The 23,427-nt window shown below is 37.4% G+C and overlaps 1 protein-coding gene across 1 annotated transcript in view; it reads left to right on the top strand.

Moving 5' to 3' along the window:
- Positions 1 to 23,427, top strand: part of tut7 (terminal uridylyl transferase 7) — a 79,939-nt gene that overhangs the window by 21,703 nt on the left and 34,809 nt on the right. Inside the window, exons 5-14 of the mRNA XM_048620959.1 lie at positions 1,942 to 2,119; positions 3,916 to 4,004; positions 6,167 to 6,218; positions 6,990 to 7,059; positions 10,187 to 10,313; positions 11,305 to 11,424; positions 13,303 to 13,422; positions 13,513 to 13,693; positions 21,081 to 22,348; positions 22,556 to 22,706. Of these exons, the coding sequence (XP_048476916.1) occupies positions 1,942 to 2,119; positions 3,916 to 4,004; positions 6,167 to 6,218; positions 6,990 to 7,059; positions 10,187 to 10,313; positions 11,305 to 11,424; positions 13,303 to 13,422; positions 13,513 to 13,693; positions 21,081 to 22,348; positions 22,556 to 22,706 (2,356 nt within the window). The remainder of the gene's footprint in view (positions 1 to 1,941; positions 2,120 to 3,915; positions 4,005 to 6,166; positions 6,219 to 6,989; positions 7,060 to 10,186; positions 10,314 to 11,304; positions 11,425 to 13,302; positions 13,423 to 13,512; positions 13,694 to 21,080; positions 22,349 to 22,555; positions 22,707 to 23,427) is intronic.

Raw genomic sequence — 23,427 nt, 5'->3', positions numbered from 1 at the left:
AACTAGTTCCTTGATGTAGGTGCGTGTTGCTAGCTGTGGTTAAGTTTAGTCATATTAAGGGTAGAATTTAATGATTAATGTGTTTTTCATTCGGTATGGTTACAAAATATTTCTGCTTCATCACAATCCATGTGTTCTTCATTTGTAAAACTAAATTATTAAAAATTAGAATTAATTTAGAAATTCATGAGGGAAATGGTGGCATTATGGTAAAGTCATTGAAGTAGGAATGCAGGTTCTCATCCCACCATAGCAGCTAGTGAAATTTAAGTTCAATTAATAAAAATCTGGAATATAAAGCTGGACTTGGTCATGGTGATCACAAAATTATCATTCATTGCTGTAAACAAAATTAATTTTGTTCACTAATGTCCTTAAGGGAAAAGAAATCTGCTGTTCTTCCCTGCTCTGACCTACCTGTAACCCCAGACCCATAGCAAAGTGCTTGAATCTCACTTCCCTTCCGAAGTGGCCTAAGAAAATCACTCTGTTCAAGTGCAGTTAGAGATGGACAATAAATGTTGGCCTCGCCAGCAATACCTGCATCCTGTTAAAGAGTAAAAAAAGAAATTACATTGGTTGAGAGAACTGATACTTTGCGCTCTTTGATACGCTTTGTAGGTAAAGTACACTGGGTGAAAGAAAGAAGAGTGAAAATAGAACCTTTTTGGTATCAGTGGATTTATGAGGCACTGCAGCTTCCATTTCCTGCTTTAAAGTTGATGGGGAGCCTGTCCTCAATCCCCCATGGCTTCCCTACTGTGGACAGCATTAAATTCTTTAATGAGGGACACCTACCCCTATCTCAGGAGGACATCCTTAGAGCTGCTCACCAATCGTATGTCTGGCAATGGGAATGCTGGCCTTACAAGGGCTACAAGTAGTTCCATCACACCAAGGAGCCCTGATAAGTTTGGGATTGGGGCTCTGTGCGAGAGATGTGGGAGGCAGGTCCCACAAGTCCAGAGAGATGGTTGAGCAGTTATGACCTTAGTGGACGTTGCCTCTGATGGTCCCAAGGGACCAAAAGGGATGTTCTCCCTCCCCCCTTCCCCTCCAATGTTCAGCAACAGCCTGCACAGCATAAATCAGCTTCGCACATGGCTTTACCTTTAAGTAATTTTCTTTAAAAATAAGTGTGCCATTGGCCATTTAAGGGCCTCAGTAGGTAGAGAGGATGGTCAGGCTGCCCAACACCACCTCTGTTGCTATAAAATTTCAGACATACAAGGTAGGCATTGGACAGGCCACTCACTGATTTTAAAACTGTACCCCATCTTCAAACCTACAAGCAGGAAGGGGAAAAATTGTGTGTATTGTGCTAATGCAAGCTTATTTTGAAGACCAAGGTCTGGCATACTTTTTAATTAATTATTTTATTTGTGCTTAGTCACTTACTATCCATAAACTTGAAGTGTAACTTCACTAATTTGTGTCATTTAAATTTAAGAAAAGGCATTTCTTAGCTGAAAATTTGACTATTTTTCTTTGTCAGGGGAATAGAGGACAAAACTATGGCAATATTTTCAAACAGGAGCAAAAATATTGAAATGCAGTGTTTAAAGCTCCTGTTTAAACATCACAATGCTTTATCTCGACAAATCTGCCACAATTGTAAAAGATTGCTATTTTAATCCAGTAGTTTTCATCTAAATGTACTTGTCCCATTATAAAAGATGGCCCTATTTATTTTCTAAACACTCATTTTAACTAGACAGTTGAATTGATACTTTACAGGATTATACTATGGGTTTTTTTTACAGTTCACCTCCTCCACGTTTAAATGGCATCAGTAATTCTTACAAAATTGGAAATGAAAGTCTGTGTGAAATATTAAATATTTAGGAGTTCTGATTGAGTTATGGAATAAATACAAAAGTGTAGAAAATTATGTCTGGGGCATTTAGTATTTGGTTTGTTAACTTGGATCTGTGCTATTAGGAAAAGCAAGAAGAAGAAATGCTCACAAAAATTCCTCCTCCAAATGTGTCTCAAATAAGAGCAATTGATGCTGCTATTACGAAGGTAGTACAGGAGCATGGCATGACTGAAGAAGATGTGAACCAAAGGCATGGAATTACAAAAAGAATGGAAAAACACCTTCAGATTTTATTACCAGGTACAATGTTATCCTATTCCATAATTGTGATTCCTTAATCAGGACTATCTCCAGCTTCAACTTATTCCATCTGAATTCCTACAGATATTCCACCCTTCATGTTATGATTACAGATATAAACAAGACACCTAAAACACTCAATCTGCTGTTCACACTGAATCCAAATATGCACCCTCAGTGTCCATGCAACACCATGTGGACACCCTCAATCTCTCTATTAAGCAACACCATATCAAAACTGTCCTGGTCTGTGGTTATACTTCATTCTTCACCTCACAGTGCTTCGAAAAAGTCTTTTTATAATCTTTCGCTTGGGTGTGAAGGATCATATTCTTCACCAATATACGAGATGTAACGTGTCTCCATATCTTTCCACTTATTCCCTCTGTATGTATTTTCTTTGAATGTCAACCCTCGCTGAATATTTATGATCTCTTCTGAATTTCCCCTCTTTTGATTCTGAACATTCTGTCTTAACAAAATCTTCAGTTCATCCTTTAAATCCCCACCTCAATTAATTTTGAGTTTGGTATGACACAAACACTTCTTCCTTGGCCTGTTCCATTCTTACGACTTTGACAATGAATTTTTCCCCCTTAATGGATTCTTCATCCAGCTCCAATATTCTCCTACCAGCAAACCCTTTGTCCTTAGCTTTAACCCATGTTTATCATTCACCATTTTCACCAGCTCCAATGTGATACCTCCTCCAAACACCTCTTCCCCTGCCCTCTACTTTCTGTGTTCTCATAGACAGTCCAGGAAATCCTGGTCTGTGCTTTGGTCACCCCTAACACTTTTCCCTTCACGAAGACACCATTCCATGCAAGCACAAGTGATGTGACACCACCTCCCTTCTCACCATCCAAAACTGCAAACACTGTCTTTTGGAGTAAACTAGTGACTTAAATACACACTTCAGTTTAGTAAACTGTGTTTGCTGTTCACAATGTAGTCTTCTGTACATCAGGGAGACTGGCTGATCCCTTTGTGGAACTTCTCTGATTAGACTAATAAAATGACCTGACCTTGCCGTCACTGGTTGTTTTAGTTCTTTACCTTGTTACCACTCTGACCTTCCTGATTTCAGTCTAACAATGAAGCGCCGTGCAATCTTGAGGGATGGTTCTCATGTTTTGTCCCAGCTTTCTATAGTGTTCTGGACTCCGTACTAAGTTTGAGAACTTAGATCATAACCCCTCCTTTCATTTCATCTTGTATAGCCTTCTTTTTCTTTGCTAGCTTGTTTCTTTCTTTATCCCTTTGTGTTTCATTCAGATAGCGTATAGCTATTTCTGCCTCATCTGAACGCGAGTTTTTTTTTAACTATACTAATTACCACTATCTTTGCCTTTTGCGACATGAAATCTTTTGTAGTTAGCCTTTCCTGCCCTCAAGTTTAATGCAGATCTTCTCTTTTGTTCTTCCTGTCCCCTGGCATTAAAAATGTGTGGATTAATAAAAACACACAGATTTCTATAATTCTTTAGTTCTGATGAAAAGTCAGCAACCTGGAATGTTGGAACCGTGCTCCATTAATGCTGCCTGACCTGCATTTTCTGTTTTTGCAATATTTTTCAATATTGTAATTTTAGTGCAATTTTACAATACTGTTTTATGTTTTTGCTTCAGATCTAAATTGTTACATAATGTGATTTTTTTATAAAGTTTCACAATTTTTCAGGTATACTGTGTAATAATTTAAATATTTTGGCATTATACTGAAGTAGTTCACTGTAACATTGCCATTAGCCATTGTTGGAATTTCTGGTATTTGTATATTTTTTGTTTCCCAGATTGCTCACTCAGACTGTATGGCTCCTCTTGTACAAGATTTGGCTTTAAAGATTCTGACCTTAACATAGATATACAGTTTCCAGCTCACGTAAGTTTCTAAAGACTGCACAATGAATACAGTTTATGTGCAGATTTCCATCAGGTTTGGAGTATACTAGTTTAGATAATAAGCCTGACATTAAAATTGTTCACATATAAACTTTAATGTTGAAAGTTTTGAACACTGAACTTCAAGATTACTTTTAAAATCCATCTATCTTAGAAATATTTTGTGAATTCTGATGGTAGACTCTTCTCATTAGCACTGTTTGGTATTACTAATCATTGTACAGTTGCTAATGGTTCAGATTCAGTATCTGATAATTGTTGAGCACTTCTTGCTTTTCCTATCACCTTGTGTAACATTGTACCTCCTTGCCATAGATTGCTAATATATTAAACTAATTTTATCTATCTTGGAATGAATCCTTCCAGCACTCTCACCAGGGCCTCATCACTAAGTTACACCATACTCTGTATATCATCCAAAATCCTGCCACAGAGGGATTTTCAATTAATTCTCTGAATGAATTAGAAAGCTTTAGTAAATTTACTTGTGATCAAAACTGTTAGGAGGTCTCCGCATGATTAAAAAAATTTAATATGTAAAACAGAACTGTGCAGAGCTGTGTACGACTGTCAAAACTGCTGGAATCTTTGCAAACTGTATCCACCTCTGTCCATCTATCGCTCCTTCCCTCTGTCTATCTCTATCCCCTTCTGCCTGCCCACCCCTCTCCCCCTGTGTCTCTCTTTCTGACCCTCCCCCCACGTCTCTCTTTTTGCCCCCCCCCCCCCCCCCCATGTCACTGCCCTCTCCCCCACCCTTTGCCTTCTCCAACACATCCATGCCGACCAAATATCCTAAATAAATCTAGTCCCGTTTGCCATCATTTGGCCTATATCCCTCTAAGCCCTTCCTATTCATATAACCATCCAGGTGCCTTTTAAAGTTTGTAATTGCGCCGGCCTCCACCGCTTTTTCTGGCAGCTCATTCCATACAGGCACCACCCTCTGTGTGAAAAAGTTGCCTGTTAGATCTTTACCCTCTCACCTTTGAACCTATGCCCTCTAGTTTTGGACTCCACCCCAATCCCAGGGAGAAGACCTTATCTATTTACTCTATACATGCCCCTCATGATTTTATAAATCGCTTTAAGGTCACACCTCAGCTTCTGACCTTCCAGGGAAAATAGCCCCGGCCTATTCTGCCTCTCCCCATAGCTCAAACCTTCCAACCCTGACAACATCCTTCTAAATATTTTCTGAAACCTTTCAAGTTTCACAACATCCTTCCCATAGCAGGGTGACCAGAATTGCATGCAGTATTCCACTAGTGGCCTAACCAATGTCCTGTACAGCTGCAGCATGACCCCTCAACTCCTATACTCAAATGCACTGACCAATAAAGGCAAGCACACCAAACAGCACCTTCACAATCCTATCTACCTGCAACTCCACTTGCAAGGATCTATGAACCTGTACTCCAAGGTCTCTTTGTTCAGCAACACTCCCCAGGAGCTTACCATTAACTGTATATGTCATTCCCTGACTTGCCTTTCCAAAATGCAGCACCTCACATTTATCTAAATTAAACCTAAATCTTCTGTAATTGACATCAGAATTTCTCTATTATTGATGTCTGGCTAACCGGTTTATAATTTTCTATTTTCTATTTTCTCCCTACCTCTTTTTTTAAATAGTGGGGTTGCGTTAGCTACCCTCTAATCCATAGGAACTATTCCAGAGTCTATAGAATCTTGAAGTATAACCACCAGTGCGTCCCGTATTTCTGGGGACATTTCCTTAACTACTCTGGAATGTAGATTATCAGACCTTGGGGATTTATTGGCCTTTAATTCCATCAATTACCCCAACACCATTTCCGCACTAATACTGATTTCCTTCAGGTCCTCGCTCTTGCTAGATTTCCCAAAATTCTTGGGCCCTCCTTTGTGAAGACAGAACCGAAATATGTCTACTATCTCTTTGTTCCTCATTATAAGGTCCTGTTTCTGATTTGTCACTGTTTTGTTTCTAACAAAGGATAGTTTCATTTCTGATGATTAGTATAATCTAATACTACAATAATCCTAAATGATATTTTGAAATGTTAATGATAAAAGTGAAGAGGGGAATGTATTTCATGTGAAAGCAATACATAAAGAATTTATTTTATTGATGAGTACACCTGTCCTTTTGTTTCTCAGATGAATCAACCAGATGTACTATTGCTGGTTCAGGAAAGCCTTAAGAATAGCAGTAAGTTTTTGAAAAGATAAGAGAACATGTCTTTCGACTATTACAAGTAATTTGCCCTATTTTTGCAAACTACTATGTTGTAGAATTATAAATGAAACTGTTTGAATGATGATATAATATCAATTGTATGGGTATTTTATGTAGTTTGTTGAATTTTATGTCTATTTTTTGCCTGCAACTAAAATGACATGAGAATTATGGAAATGTATCTCACCCACTTAAATTTAACACATTAATGGCACACTTTACAAATCATTGTATGGAATATATAGAGCTGTGCAATGTTTTCCACCTAATACCAGCAAATTAAAACTTATCAACATCTTGTAATACTTTTGTCCTTTTCCAATAGGTAAAAACTAGAAGAGCCTAGTTCCTACCCCAGGAGTTAATTTACAAAAACTAAAATTAATCATTAGAGCTCCAGTAAATCAGAATAGGGGTTCTTCGTCAAAATTTTCTAGAAGACATTTGCCCACTGAAAGTGAGTCACCATGTTTATACAGTGACGAATATTGTGTGCCTTTTCATTGTTTATCAAGTAATGCTTAAAGTTCTACCTCAAGAAAATTTGTGACTGGGCCTGAATACGTGGTCATTTGAATCTACATTTTGTATGTCAACACAGTCCCTAGTAAATATGTTATTCAGATTAGTTTAGTACAAGCTCAGTTCATAAATATCGAACCTCCCTGTGATGAGCAGAAAGAACAGTTTAACAGTCAAAAGAATTGTTAAATAGATTTTTTTGCTCTTCCCAAATTTATTCAGTTTCTTTCATTGATGTTGAGGCGGAGTTCCATGCCAGAGTGCCTGTCGTACTATGCAGAGACAAGCAAAGGTTTGTCGGGACTTACTTTTCTTAATATGAATGTAGTTACTATAGTGTTAAGTGTAACGTGAACTGAACCACTTATAAAATAATGACCATTGTAAACTAATTAATCTAACTTAATGTGTGTTTTAACACATCAAAATAAGTTATGCTAAACTTAAATACTTCCTATTTCTATTGCAATGCGTACTAAGTCTTTTTTTAAGTCTCCTTTTCCTTGCTCCCCTGGCACTGCCACTCTTTGGTTAAAATCTGAGTGTGATTTGCTGTTGAATCATGCCAATCCCATTTGAGGTGTAGGAAGACACTATTTCCCAGCAAGAGCTGTGATTGAATAATACCTGGTTGGAAATTAACTGAAGCCAGGAGTTTTGTCATTTCCCCTTAACCAAGAAAATCTTTTCAGCTCTTCATTTACAAATAATATAGATTTATAAAATTTGGAAGAAAGCCTCTCCTCCTCCTCACCACATTCTCATGTCAAAAGCTTTCAGTCTTTGATTTTTCTTAAATCTTTGCAACTGATGATTCTAAGGTTTGATCTTAGATGTGGTCTTCAGAGTTCAAAGTGTATTTATATACGTGTACAAATTTAAAAGGGACGGGTGTTCTGGGCTGAATAGCCTTTCCCTTTTTTTTTACAAAATATTTGATTTTGCAAAAGAAATTTATCCATTGATTCAACAAATTAGAAACATAGAGTATTTTTCAGGTTTTTTATTAGCAAAAACTAAATTATGTAAGCCTTTCATTTTAAAATTTAGATTGCTTTGAGATCCTTTAAGAGTGCATAAAACGTGCCCTTGTTTCATTATTGAGCTAAAGATGCAAATAGAAAGTTGGTACATCTTGAGGAAATGCAGTTTTTAAAGAAAATATTTTGTGAATTTCATGGTATATAGTCTCCTTGAATTTCACCTAACTGGCCACATTTACAAGTGGATCTTATATCGCTTTGGAATGAGAGTATAACTTTGTGTGCTGAGAAGTGATACTAGAGATACCCAGAGATCAAACAGAATTCTTGCAGTATGTCAGTGCTGTTAATATGATCTTAACATTGGTAGGCATAAAGCAAGTATCTTTCTCTAACCAAGACTCTAAGAATAATCCAACAAATGTAAATTGTTATGAACCGAATAAATGAGAACAAACGGTATACTTGTAGTGGTTATAAAATGTATTGTACTCCTTAATGCCAGAGCAGCAAAGATGGTTTGACTGCCTTAACCTTCTGCATAAAATTGATCTTTAAAATTCACTCAATTTCTTACTAAGGATCTTCTGAATAACAATTATCCCTGACTACTTTAAACTTTCTAGGTATTCATATTAAACTTCCAGAATTATCCATCCTAGCATTGCAAAACAATCACAATTTTCACTCATGTTTACACTCTGTAGACAGCTGTCAATCAAAGATATTACTGCAATAAGTCTATACTCGATACCCCCACCCATGTGGACATTTAATTGACTGACTTGCTGCATGATTTGTGGATATGTACTGAATTCTTTTGAACAACTAATTGCTTATAGATTCTCATCAATATCTAATAAAAGCAACAATACCACGCAAACTTTAGTCATTGTGAAATATGAATGACTCTGCCTTTGTTCCTCAGTGTGAAAATTAATTAGACTATAATGTGCATTCTGTACAAAAAAGGCTAACAGAAACTCCCCTTTACCCCTTAGGTGCTGTCTAAGAAGAGGGAATTCAGTACTTACCCTATAGTAAACAATGATGCTTTATTTTTGTCATTGAACATTGCACATTAGTTAGCAAAACTTTATGCACAGGATGTAATTTCAAAATTTGTGGTTGACACAAGACTTTGAAATAAAGTAGAATCATACAGCATGGAAACAGACCCATCAGTCCAATTCGTCCATGCCTATCAGTTTTCAAACTAAATTAGCCCCGTTTGCCTGCGTTTGGCCCGTATCCATCTAAACCTTTCCTATTCGTGTGCCTGTCCCAATGTCTTTTAAATGTTGTACTTCTGCCTGTACCACTTTGTGTGATTGGTTCATTTCTTATATGCACCGCCCTCTGTATTGTCCCTCAGGTCCCTTTAAAATTTTTCCCCTCTCACCTTTAATCTATGCTCACTAGTTTTGAACTCTCCTACTCTAGGGAAAAGGCCTTTGCTAATCACCTTATCTATGCCTGTCATGAATTTATAAACCTCAAAAGATCATCCCTTAACCTCCTACACTCCTGGTAGAAAAAGTCTCAGCCTATCCAGCTTCTCCTTATAATTCAAACCCTTCAATCCTGGTAACATCTGTAGGAAGGATAATGATGAACTTCAAGAGGACATAAGTGGGATTTTGGAATGGATAAACATCTAGCAGATGAAACTTAATACTGAGAATTGTGAAATGGTATATGTTGTTAGGAGGAACAAGGAGAGGCAATATAAAGTAAAGGGAACAAGTCTAATGTTGCAGGAATAGAAATATCTTGGAGTACATGTGTTCAAATTGTTAAAAGGGTATGAAAGGTTGAGAAAGTGGTTAAAAAGACATATGGGATCCTGTGCTTTATAAATAAAGGTAAAGAATACAAAATACATGAAGTTATGACTCATTTATAAAACTCTGATTCAGCTTCAACTAGAGCGAGAATTGTGCCCAGCTGTAGGTAGTGTACTTTAGGAATGATGTGAAGTTGTTAGAGAATGTTTCCAGTGCTGAGTAAGTTCATTACGATTGGAGAAGTTGGGGCTATTCTTCTTAAAAAGTTGAAAGAAGATTTGACAGAAGTAATCAAATTCGTGAATATAGACAGCATAGATAAAGAGCAACTATTCCCACTTACAGAAGACTTGCGAACCAGGGGACATGAAATTATGGTGAAAAGAACCAGTGGGAACACAGAATCTGTATACTGTGAATGATTCGGATCTGGAATGCACTGCCTGAGACCGGTGGAATCTGTTCAAGTGAATACTTTCACAAGGGAATTGGCTAAGGGGCTGAAGAGAGAACATTTATAGCATTACAGGGGAGCAGGACTAGCTGCGTTGCTGTTGTAGAGAGTCAGCATTGACATGATGGGTTGAATAGCCTTCTTCTGAGCTGAAATTGTTTTATGATAGTGATGTTCTTTTCTTATTCCCTTCAGTGGCCTTTTATGTAAAGTGAGTGCAGGCAATGAAAATGCATGGCTCTCAACATATCACTTAACTGCCTTGGGAAAGTTGGAACCTTGTCTTACTCCATTGGTAATTGCCTTTAGATCATGGGCAAAGGTAAGAAACACAATATTTTGAAAACATGAGTAGGTTAGTAGCTACAGTAAATATATTTTTTTTATGGTGTAACTTTTCACTTTTAAAGTTGAAATAAATACTTTTCATTTTAACTTAATTTATGTTTAACTTCCTTTTGATTTTTAGTTATTTGAATCCTCTGCTTCAAGATGACAATTTTCAGGCATCAGGCAACTTTTAACTTTTCATCCCCTTCACAAGTGGGAGATGATTGCATCATTGTCTTTAACTCCCTGACATAGTTACAAAAGATGTGATTAATTTGACAAGATTGCTCTTCATTGTTGAGAATGCATGATGCTCTTATTTAGTAACCTTCCTGTAAAACTGTCAGGATGTTTCGTTAATGGGAGGAGAACAAAAGCAAGGAGGGAAAAAAGTAGTGGATGAGGACGAGGGTGCAGTCAGTTTTAAGGAGACTTTAACAATTAAAATAGCATGGCAAACAGGTTTATGAAGAGAATTCCAAACTACAAGTTTGTAGAAGGAGTGAGTTAAAATGTAAAGGCACACTGTTGTAGGGAACAGGTTATACTTCTGCAACTAGAGGGAGGTGATTCTTGTTCGCCAATTTTGAAAAAAAAATCTATTTACATAAAGTATGATGTTGGTTATGCAACATCCAGGAGATTGTGAATTACTACTAACAATTTTACAGTAAATTCAATAGCTTTATTCACAATAAACTTCGAGTGACAATTTTAGAAAACATACAGTTACCCCCTAGGTAGTCCGTCTAGGTTGATTGTAGGGCTGATTGCATTGAATTTGTGTAGGGCCAATCCATTCCTAGCAGGACCTCTTGATGGACTCACTCCAATGTCCAAAAGCAGCTTTGTAGAACTCATAAGAATTCCTCTTTCAAAGAATCATCAGGGGCACAAAAGATAAATGGTTTTCTTTTGAAGTATAAGAATCCATAATTCTAACTGAATTTTTTTTTAAACAAAGGAATTTTTGTTGTTTACAGCTTTGTCACATTGATAGTCCAGATGAAGGAGGATTGCCACCCTATGCATTTGCTTTAATGGTAATCTACTTCCTGCAACAAAGGAAGGAATGCATTCTGCCTGTGTATCTGGGATTATGGGTAAGATTTTTATTTATTTCAGTTTTTCTAATTTTAGTTATTGTATTCCTTCCTATTTACTATTTAGAAAGTTGTACAAAACTTGAGAATTGCTGAAAAAGACCCATTTTGTCTTGCATTTATTGAGAAAATTCATAAGAAGTACCAAAGCAAAAGGACTGATCTTCTGTTAAACTGATTGGTAGAGGTGTTGCCATGGAGAATGCACCAGTTGGTGATGACTGATGATTAACTGCCAAGCTTTGTTCAAATTCTGTAATAGGCAGGTTGACTCTGAAAAACATTGCCTTGAGAAATGGACCAGAGAATGGTTATTACCTATTTTGTTGATTTGAAACCAGAGCAGTGCGTGGACGTGTTAGTTTTATCTTTAAAGAATAGGGTCTCCTGTATTACTAATCAACAGGATGCTGCCATCAAACTGAAAAGATGTTCAGCTAATCGCACAAACTAGTAATATGGTATACGAACTTCAGTGCAGTGTGTAGAGCATATGCCCTGAAGACTGGTGGATGGTATCAATATGCATATCCCTTCAGCTGTTCACAATAAGCATAGTACTTATCACACCCAATCACCTTTGTTTGCAAAATTCACAACTCCAGTGTCCAACATCAGATGTGACTTTACACTTGAACAATGTTTGCTAAACAATCCTATGAGCAGAGAGTTATGCTGACAGCCAATTTAGGATAGTCAGTCAGGCTCACAGCATGGCACACTTTCATCTTCTGCAAGCTACATATATTAATGCATGGTGCTTTGTTCTCTGTAGAAAGAATACGTATGTGCACTAAGTCTATTTCAACTCAACAAAATAGATAATGGTATTCTCCAGTTCATTTCTCAAGGCAGTGCCTTGACCAATCAGAGTCACCTGCCTGCTTTACCATTTAAATCAAGCTTGGCGGTTAATTGACAGTCGTCATTAACTGGCGAAATAAAACCAAGAACTACTTCAGAACTTCAGAAGGGTCACTTGACTTGAAATGTTAATTCTGCTTTCTCTGTACAGATGCTGTCAGACCTGCTGAGTTTCTGTATCGTTAACTGGTGCATTCTTCCTGGCAATGGATCTATCATTCAGAGTCCACTTGCTAACTAATCAGCGCTTTCCTGTTATACAGTACCAATTTTGTTTTCCCTTTGTTATTTCTCACAAATCATCCTGATGATTGGAACATAAAAAGCTTTGACAAAACATGTTTTTTTCTTATCAATATTGAAAACATTCTGTATAACTTCAAGCACATTTGCAATGTGTAAAAATTTGCAGATTTCTATATCCTAACATGCTTTGTCTCCTCTTCATCTACTAAAATATTAAAATGTATCGAGTAGCATTGACTTTTTTTAACGAGTAAGCCCTTAAGCTCCTAACAGAGAACTATGATTAAAGTTAGCAACCTGCTTAAAATATGTCAGCTGTATTTATCTAAAATCAGCAAATGTTGATTTACTTTCTCTAAAGTCGTTATATGGATATTAGCATCAGTATCTTCAAGTTAGTCAGTTTTGTCATCATAATCATTTCTGTGCTGTATGACTCTGAGTCTGTCAGTTATTTTTGTGCTTTTCTTATTAATATTTTCAACCATAGCTTTTTCTCATTCCTTCTTTTATATTTAATCTTTTGATTCTGTGTTTAGCCAACAAGGAGGAAGACGATCATCTGAATAGACACTAACAAATGTGCCCTGGACAGTAGCGCCTCTGCCCAGGAAAACACAACCTATGTAAAAAGAGTTGAAATGCTGATCCAACAACATGTTAACATTTGGGCATTCAGTATTATTGTACGTGTATTCTCTTTGAAATGTATAAATAAAATAACAATGCTATCTTAACTGCTTTACTAAAACTTTTTATTTTTTAAAGATTGACGGTTTTATGGTGGATAACCTAGGCAACTTCAGTCTTAAAGGTGTAGAAAATAACAAGGTTATCTGGGAATTCAGACCTGCAAGTGGGGATTGTAGCAGTTCGAATGAAGGAAAGGTATGTTTTCCTATCTTGTGGTTGGATTTCAGTCATTCCTTTAAACGGCCATAGTAATTGAATAGCTTTTCAATCACATTCCTTTGGTAGGTTCCACTTGTATTTGGACTAAGTCAAAAAAATTCTGTACCATTGGGGCAGCTGTGGGTTGAACTACTTCGGTTTTATGCACTGGAATTTTCACTGGCGGATTACGTTATTTGTATACGGATCAAAGAACCACTTTCCCGGGAAGCTAAAGACTGGCCCAAAAGGAGAATTGCTGTGGAAGGTATAAAAGCAAAACCTACAAGTGTAATAATCCATTCTCATTGCAAGTCTAAATGCTGTTAATTTTTGTCTGCCCACATCTATCCTCTCTGTAGTTAGTAGGGAGATTGTGAATTTGGTGTTCTTTGGATGCCAATATTGTGTTAGTTCAAAGCTGTCCCTGCTTACAATAGGGTGACGTTTACAGGTCAGTGTATTGTTTTAAGTACAAAAGTGAGTAAATTTTCTTTTTTGTTCTTGGGATCACAAATCTCATTTGATGAAAAATGATGACACTTCTGCCCTGTTGTCATCTCTCAAATCTATGTGCCTGTCTTTCTCAAAATTCCATACATGATTCCTCCAATCAGGTTTCTGCTCCTGCCAAAGTGTCAAAACTTCCTTTATTGCAAGAGAATTTGAGTACACAGCAAAGATGTCATGCTGAAATTGTCGAGAGCCTCGATGAAACTTCACCTGGAGCATTGTATACAGTTTTGGTCTCTTTGCCCAAGGAAGAATATACTTACCACAGAGGAGGTACAATGAAGGTTCACCAGTCTGATCCCTGGGATGTGGAATTATCCTATAAAGAGAGATCAAAGAGAATGAGCCTACATTTTATAGAGTTTAGACCAATGAGAGGAGATTTCATTGAAGTTACAACATTTTTTACAGGGCTTGACAGAGTAGATGCAAGGAGAATGTGTTCCTTGTCTGCAGAGTCTAGAGCTGGAGAATGCAGTCTCAGAATAAGAAGTAGGCTTTTAGGACTGAGATGAGGAATGTTTTCACTGAGAGGGTGGTGAATCTTTGGAATTCTTTGAACTTTCACAACCCTCTGACCTAGTCACCAAATATATTCAAAACCGAGATCTGTAGTTTTCTATATATTGAACACATTAAGGGATATGGGGAAGGTGAAAGAGAACATGACACATGATCTTGTTGAATAGTGGAGAAAGTTTGAGGGGTCATATTGCTTACTCTTCCAAGTTCCTATGTCCCTACTTTCTTACCAGTGTAACAAATTACATCCTGTGTCATTGTGACAAAGATAATCTATTCCTCCTTGTGCTCTTCGATTTATCTGTATCCCTTTATCGATGACCATGCTATCTTCCTCAAGTCCTCTTCACTTTCCAGGTGGGTCAGATTGCATTTGCTAGGTTATATTTTGACCAGTCTAATTGAAACAGGAGTAGGCTTTTCAGCCCAACAAGCCTACTTCACCTTTTTGATATAATCATTGCTAATTAAACACTTCAATGCCTTTACCCACACTATATTCCAATAACCTTCACACCATTGGTAATCTGTCAATCTCTACATTGTATTCAAAGAATGAGTTCCACTGACCTCGGGTAGAGAAGCCCAAAGATTCTCAGTCCTCTGAGCAAAACAAATTCTCTTCATCTCTGTCCTAAATCCCCTTTATTTTTAAATTGTCCACTGGTTCTAGACTTCCCAACCAGGGGCAACATCTTAAGAACATATGAACCAGGTGTGGGCAATTCAGCTACTCGAGCCTACTCCACCATTTAACATGATCATGGCTGAACTTGTCTCGACCTCAATGTCCTCTTACTCTTTAAGTATTTTGTAGGTTTCAATGAGATCATTTCTTATTCTTCAAAACTGCAGAGAGTACAGGCCCAGTTTGCCTAATCTCTGTCGTCATATGACAATCTCTCCATTCTGACATCAAGTCTGGTGATCCTTAGTTTTATTCCCACTGTGGACATGATAACTTTATTGGATAAGGAGACCAAAAATGCACATAGAACTCCAACTACTGTCTAACCAAGCTTCTCACCATTTAAAAAATATTATGCACATCTGTTTCTCCCATCAAAATGGATGACCTCACGTTTTTCCATATTATATTCTATCTGCCATGTTCTTGCCCACTCATTAAGCCTGTCAAAATACTCCTGAAACCTCGATACATCTTCCTGCGTAGCTATGTATCACCTGCAAATTTGAAAATATTACTTTGGTCACCATGTCCATTTCGTTGACGTATATTGTGAATAGCCGGGGCCAAAGTACTGATCCATGCAATTACCCACGAGGCACAGCCTGCCACTGTGAGAATGATCTATTAATTCCTTCCTCTCTGTTTCCTGTTTGTTAGGCAATCATTAATCCATGCCAGTACATTATCTCCTAGACTGTGTGCTTTAATTTTGCAAATCCACTTCCTGTGGGAGACCTTATCAAAAGCCTTCAGAAAATTCAAGTTGACACTCCTTTATAAATTTTTAAAAATAATATCTTCAAAAAAAAAATTCCAAGTTCATCAAATACAGTTTTCCATTCACAAATCCTTACAGACTATGCCTAATATCGGACCTCATGTCAAATTGATAAGCGTACTCAGGAAATCCAGTTACAATTCTTTATTTCGTATGTACGTATGGAGAGAGAGCCACAGCACCCTGAAGTATAAAGCTCACTCTGCTGGTTTACAGAACCTTTAAGTTCTGTGCAGATTAGAAACATGTGCATTACCATTCGCACAGTTCAGTGTCTGTGTCTTATGTTACCTTTGTTTTCCCCAGTCTTTCATAGGCATTGTCTGTTCTTTACCCAAGGCCTCTGAAAGTGTGCTTTCTGTGCTACTAGCCTTGACTGTCTGAATGTTTTGTTTGTTATTCCTTTTTATGTATATCTGTTGTTCCCACGTGCTTTGCTGGCTTTGCTTATTACTGACTATATGGCTTTATCCCTTAACTAACTGAAAGTGAATCAACCCTTTCAGTGCCAAATCAGATCATTATTATCCAAGTGTACATCTATCACATTCTTTATAATAGATCCTTGCATTTTTCCTACGACTGATGTAAAGTCGACAGATCTGTAATTCATTGTTTTCTGTCTTGCTCCTTTCTTAAATAGTGAATGACATTTTCAAGCTTCCGATCCGCAAGGATCATTCCAGAATCTCTGGGAGTTTATAAGTTGGCCACCAATGCATCAACTATCTCTATAACCACCTTCAATACTCTGGGATGTAGACTATCAGGAATTGTCAACTTTCAGCCTCATTCCTTCTTCCAGTACAACCTTATGAATATTAATTTCCTTTAACTCCTCATTCTGCTTAGTCACTTGGGTCTCTAATTCTAGAAGATTTTTTGTATTTTCCTCAATGAAAATAGACACAATAGTTATTAAGGTTTTTTATTTCTTTGTTCCTTATATATATTCTCCTGACTCTGCCTAAAATGGAATGACATTCATCTCAGCTAACCCTTTCTTTTTTACACACTTTTTAAAAATTTTCTGCTCCATTTTTCTATTTTCTAACTAGATTGCTTTCATATTCTATTTTCTTAATCAGTTTCTTAGTCTCCCTTGGCAATCTAAAAAAACTTTGCAATCCTCAGATTTATTATTTCTTTTGGCCTCTTTATATGTCCTTTTCTAAATCACATACAATCCTTGGTTTTCTTTCTTAGTCACAATGGACTGACCTTTTTGTTTTGGTTTTTGTACATTAAAGGATCATAGTTGCTATAAACTATAATTTGAAGACTGTCTATTAATGTATTTTCCCAGTTAATCTCTGCCAATTTGAGCTTCATTCCTTCATAATTTCTATTATTCAAACTTAACACGCTTGCTTTGGATTGAATTAACTCACTTTCAAACACAATGTAAAATCCTACCATGTTGTGGTCACTTATCCCTACAAGTTCTTTTACAAGATAGTTAATTAGCCCTTTTGCATTACATGATACCAGGTCTAAAATAATTTAGTCAGCTCTAATTAGTTCCTCAACAACCCTTTCTAGCAAAGCATCAGTAAAACACTCCAGAAACTCATCTTCCATGTCTTTAGTACTCAGTAGATTTACCGAGTCTATATGCAGATTGCAGTCATCCATGATTACTGTATTGCCCATGCTACAAACTTCTATCACTTCCTGTCTTATACCATGCCTCACACTATCACCTACCATTTGATTGCCCATTAATAACTGAAACTAATTTTTACTGCCCCTTGCTGTTCACTCAAACAGATTCGGCACATTGTTCTTCTGATCTGTGGTCCTCATTTACTGATCCCATCTTGTATCATCAACATAACTCCACCTCCTTTTCCCCCTTGCCAGTCCTTCCTAAATGTTGAATATTCGGTTCCCAGTGCTAGTCACCGTGCAGCCATTATTTATTGTTATACACTTAATTATGTGATAACTGTTTACTTTTGTTTGTGCCTTTTTAGATGATCTATCATGTAGCATTCACTTGGGTAGAGTGCACTTAACCTTCTCATTTTGATCATAATTCCACTTTCGATGCGTACTCTTTGCTCAGTTTTTTTTCATCTCCTGCTTCTACCTAGCAGCTTTTCAACTTTGTTCCCAACTTTATTTCCTTCCAGTTTGTGTAACTCCTCAGGTTCCCATCCCCCTGACAAGCTAGGTTAAACCAAGTTCAACAGCACTAGTAAATCACCCTGCAAGGATATCAGTCCCAGTCTCATTAAAATGTAATCCGTCCCAAGCTTGTAAAGGCCCTGCTTGCTTCAAGACTGGTCCCAATTCCTCAGAAATCTGATACCATCCCTCCTGTCAATTCTGTAGACATGTTCAATTGATTAATTCTCCTTTTGGAGACTCACCAGCATGAGTCACATGGGAGTATTCCTGAGAATGCATTTGAGGTACTACTTTTCAATTTCTTTCCTATCTCCCTTCCAGGGATTTGTCTGTCTTCCTGGCTATGTCGTTGGTACCAATGTGGACACAACTTCTGGCAGATCCTTCTCACCTAGGATTGTCCTGCGCTCGCCCTCTCACGCTCTGACTCGCACACTGGCTCTCCCGCTCTCTTTCATACTGTTTCTGGCTGCACTTCCCTGAGGAACCATCACTTTCACTTGTTGACAAAATAGATTGGCAAGCACAATAGACTCAGGACTCATGCATTCCCTTCTGGTAGTCACCCATTCCCTTTTGATTGGTGGTGTGACTATTTCCCTATCTTTACTATCAACACAGTCCTCTGTCTTGCAGATGCACAATGCTGACTCCAACTGCTGCTCAAGTCCTGAAACGCAGAGTTCAAGCTTGTGCAGGCGGTGACACGTCCTGCAGATGTGTTTGTCAGAAACACATGCATGCCCATGACGTCATAAGAAGTACACTCCACCTGGCCTAGCTGGATTGCCATTCCATAACACTTAAAAGTAATTGTTACTATTAGAATAAATATAAACTTAGTTTAAAACCTTACCAGTAATCAAACCTTACTTGCATTAACTTTATTTACTTTGGGATTATTTAATAATGTTACTTTGTCTTTATTTAATTTTACCTCCTTTTTGCTAGCGTTCCTTAACGAAATTCAGGTAGTTGCAGCTGCTTTATAAATGATACATTTTTCAAGTTTTTATGTATTTAAAAATCCTTCCGTAACAGCAGCTTCTCATCAACCAAAAAGTTTCCCTATCATGTCACTCTTAAACTTCTTTCTCACTCATGCCTGAGTAGAGTTGTGTCCCACAGGTCCGACTGTCTCTACTGAAGGCCCTGAGCTTCATCCTGTCTATTCACTGCCTAAGTAGAGATATCTCCCTAGGTGATGATGTCTGCTTATCACAGCGTCCTCTTCTTGTCTGCTCCTCTCGAGCCAGGTTATGAGTTGCAGTGGCTTCTCTTGCTGCGTCCTCCCCAGTACCATTGGTCACACCCACAAGGATCTACTCTTAGTGCCCTCATAGTTCTCATTTCCATTCTGTCCCTTGATGATGTCATCTGAAAACGCAGCATGTATTGTCCCACAAATGCTGACAACACTCAACTTCTACATCGTCACCGTCGTTCTTGATTCATCCATTGTTGCTAAGTTATCAAGCTGTTTATCTGCTAGCCAGTGCGAGCAGTACTACTAAAGCCATTGTCTTTGGTCCCCACTCCAAAACCTATTCCCTGTGTACTGATTTTGTCTCCCTATGGTAACTGTCTGAATTTAAAATTAGATCTTCAGACCTTTGCGTCATTAGTAATGTCATTCATGTAGTCACTGTTGTAGGCACCCTACACTTGCTACCAAATCTATTTATTTCTGCTGTCTTGGGCTGTATCAGACAATTAGTAATTTTGACATTTACTGAACACCTACTGAGCTTCTGATCCCATATCCACCCCTTATAGTTAGCATGACTTTGCCTATGTAACATCATTGATGTCACTGTCTTAACCTGTCAATTTTAGAAACGTTTATTCACTTCAATCTCAAATATTCACTTCGCCAGTCTACCACCAAATTACATAAACTCAGATCATCTAAAACTCTGCTTCCTATGTTCTATCATGTCTCAAGATCTTATCGTTGGTGTCCTTTATTGGCTGTTTAAATAACTCACTCATTTGAAATTCTCATCCTTGAATTTAAATATTTTTCCTTTCTCTAACTTTGACCTCATACACTTCCTTCTGTTTTCCTCAGCATCAGTGGCCATACTTCTGATGACCCAGGTGCCACCATTGCAAATTTGTTCCTACATCTCTCCTTTACATGCACTTTTTAAGCTATTCCTTCACATCTACCTTTTAATAAAGCTTCTGGCCACCTTTTATAATAACTCCACTTTTGACCTGGCACCTGTACTTTAATAGCAAGTTGTAACGCTGTTATGTCAGATGTATCGTGTTATATTGCAGCAGGTTGGCGAGTGTCAAACTCCATGAATGTTGAAGTTGCTGTACATATGTGAGTTAGTGATCAATGTGTTGTTGCATTGCTTTGTATTAAGCCTCTGCCCTGCCATTTTAGCCTTGTTGTTTATATAGCTGGTGCATGGAAGATCAGGTTAGTGGAGATTCTCAGATTTGATCTTGGGGGAAGTTGATATTCGTGGTTCCATTGAACACTGTGTGGAGATGCGAACTCTCTCTTAATTGTCCAGTTTGCAGCGTAGTGACAGAAGACTTTAAAGAGAGAATACTGTCTCCTATTCACCCAATACAGAGTATTCTATTCACAGTTGACATTGCTTATAATACAAAATTTGGAAATATTTAGTCTATCCACAGCGTATCTAATACAGAATTAGATATTTTAGATAATGAAGATTTAGAAGTTAAAATTTTTCTCTGATAGATCTATAATAATTTCATAACTTGAATAAAGCTGATTGCCCTATTTGTTTTATTGTCATTTTAGTGTATACGGTATTAATATGCAAAAAATGTCTTACCTGCTTTGGTGCTTCTAATTATTTCTGATACCACAAAAAGTACCGCTGTTAGTGCTAGAAATGCTCTTGCTCTGAATTACTAAAACATCCATGGAGCTGACCCATAGACCAACTATAAAATTCAATGAATAAGATGTTATTTGATACACAATGAAGTGACTGACTATCATTATCGTCTCTTTTTCTTTTTCTCCAGATCCATACTCTGTAAAGAGAAATGTTACACGAACACTTAATAGCCAAATGGTATATGATTATATCATTCATTGTTTAAGAGCAACTTACAAGTATTTTGCATTGCCCAAGTATAAGTCAACAAAGTTGAAGAAAAAAGACAATGAAGATGCGAAAAATAATTCTAAAGGGGCATTGAATGTTGTGGTAAATCAACAAGAATCACTTGAAATATCTGCCTCAAAGATACAGTCGCATAGTATGACATCAGCTTTCTCAGCAACGGTCACCGATGGCGAATGCCCACAGTTGCATGCTAATGCTAGGTGTGAAGTCGGTCAAAATCTACCTTCTAAAGAATCTGGTGGAAACTTACAAACTGTTCAAGAGTGTGGGAGTGAGAACTTCACCAAGGAAGAGCTGATTTCTGATATACAGAAAATTGGAATTGCTGGCAATGAGTTTTGTGAGGATGATCTAAATCACCTAGGTGGTGAATATAAACACAGTGGTGAACTTCTACAAAGTTGCAATGACGAGGAACTGTTTGATACGTTTGGAGAGCAAAAAGATGATTCAACCATCCCTGGTAGAAAATTAAAGGAGGGAAAATTCGAACAATCTACAGAGGCTGAAAATGAGACCTCTAGTGATGATGAAATTCCTGTGAAGCATAAAAATCGTTACAGACAGAACTTTTATTCTGAAAGCCTTTCAGATTCTGAGAGTTTTCTGAATCCTCAGAATATGGAAAGTGATGATTTTTGTGTCGAGCACACCAGTCCTTTAGAGACAAACTTAAATAATGAAGTGAGAGAAAGCTCTGACAGTGCAGATGAATTGTGTAATTTCTCCAAAGAAACAATGCGACAATACCTCAAAGAGACTCTGAGCAGAAATGAAGAGGGGGAAGATGAGGAGGAGGAGGATGATGAATCGGATCTGAATATCACTCCACGGGTTCACTTGGATAGCCTTACAGCTGATGAAGAAATTGAGAATATATACACTGAGTCTAGTGAGGAAGATAAAGATAATCAGTCAGATGAGGATGGGGTAATTGATGAATTGCTCAACACCAAGGCACTTACACCAGTAAAGTTTGGAGATCATGCAACTTCTCTGGTAGTCAGACATACTGCTGAGCATGAAGCAACTATGCAACATAATCAAGAAATTCTGAATGAAATAACTAAGGAAATTGGAACAACTTTGCATGGATATGAATCGCAGAGCAGTGATGACAATATGCTTTATGTATTCAGTAGAGCTGTTTTTACAAAGGGCAAGGTAATATTTTTTCTTCTGAAACTAATGCTGTTGCATGAATATTTTTGAGATTTGATCAGATGGTTGAAACTTAGGAAAATGCTTACACAAACTTCCACAATTTGAATAAAGTTATTGCAGTCAGCTACAGCATATTTGATTGCATTAATGATGAATAGTACTTAATAACGTTTTTTAAAAAAAGAAGTCATCACTTCTCTTATATAGGCTTCCATAATAGTATGCAGCTTGTGTAAGCGAGAAGGACACTTAAAATCTGATTGCCCGGAGGATTTCAAAAAAGTTGATCTTGATCCATTACCACAAATGACTCCAAGGTTTCTGAATGTCCTGGATCAGGTTACTTCCCAGTGTTGCTGTAAGTAAATACCTCCTTTTAATTTCTTAAGCTATATGTTTCAAGTCATATTCCTGTTTTTATAAAGATGAAAGCAGTTTCTCTCTAGTTCAAACCAGAGCACAATAAATCCTGAAACAAAAACAGGAATTGCTGGAGAAACTCAGCAGGTCTGGCAGCATCTGCGGAGAGAGAAGCAGAGTTAACATTTTTGGTCCAGTGATCCTTCATCAGAATTCTATATGCCTTTTCCTACAATCTAGGAGCCACAAGTGGTTCGATCTTCTTGTGGAACCTTTCTTTTTTAATAGAATGTATCTGTGTTGAGAGTTATTAAACATGGCCTTAAATGACTACTACAGCTTATCTGCCGTCCTTTTAATCTGTTTTTCCATTCCATTTTAGCCAACTCTGGCTTTGTAAACTTATAATTGCCTTTATTTAAATTTAAGGTGTAAGTTTTAGATACAAGTTCCTCACCCTTAAACAGAATGTGAATTTTATTATGTAATGAACATTCTCCTCAAGAGAATCTTTTACCATAAGCTCATTAATTAACCTTGTCTCGTTACACAATAATATTTCTAAAATAGCCTGTTCCCTGATTGGGAGAGATAGTAGGAACTGCAGATGCTGGAGAATCCAAGACAACAAGGTGCAGGGCTGGATGAACACAGCAGGCCAAGCAGCATCATAGGAGCAGAGAGGCTGACGTTTCGGGCCTAGACCCTTCATCAGAAAA

The sequence above is a fragment of the Rhincodon typus genome, chromosome 3 (assembly GCF_021869965.1).
Source record: "Rhincodon typus isolate 14 chromosome 3, sRhiTyp1.1, whole genome shotgun sequence".
NCBI lineage: Eukaryota > Metazoa > Chordata > Chondrichthyes > Orectolobiformes > Rhincodontidae > Rhincodon > Rhincodon typus.
This window is presented reverse-complemented; position numbering and strand designations above follow the sequence as displayed.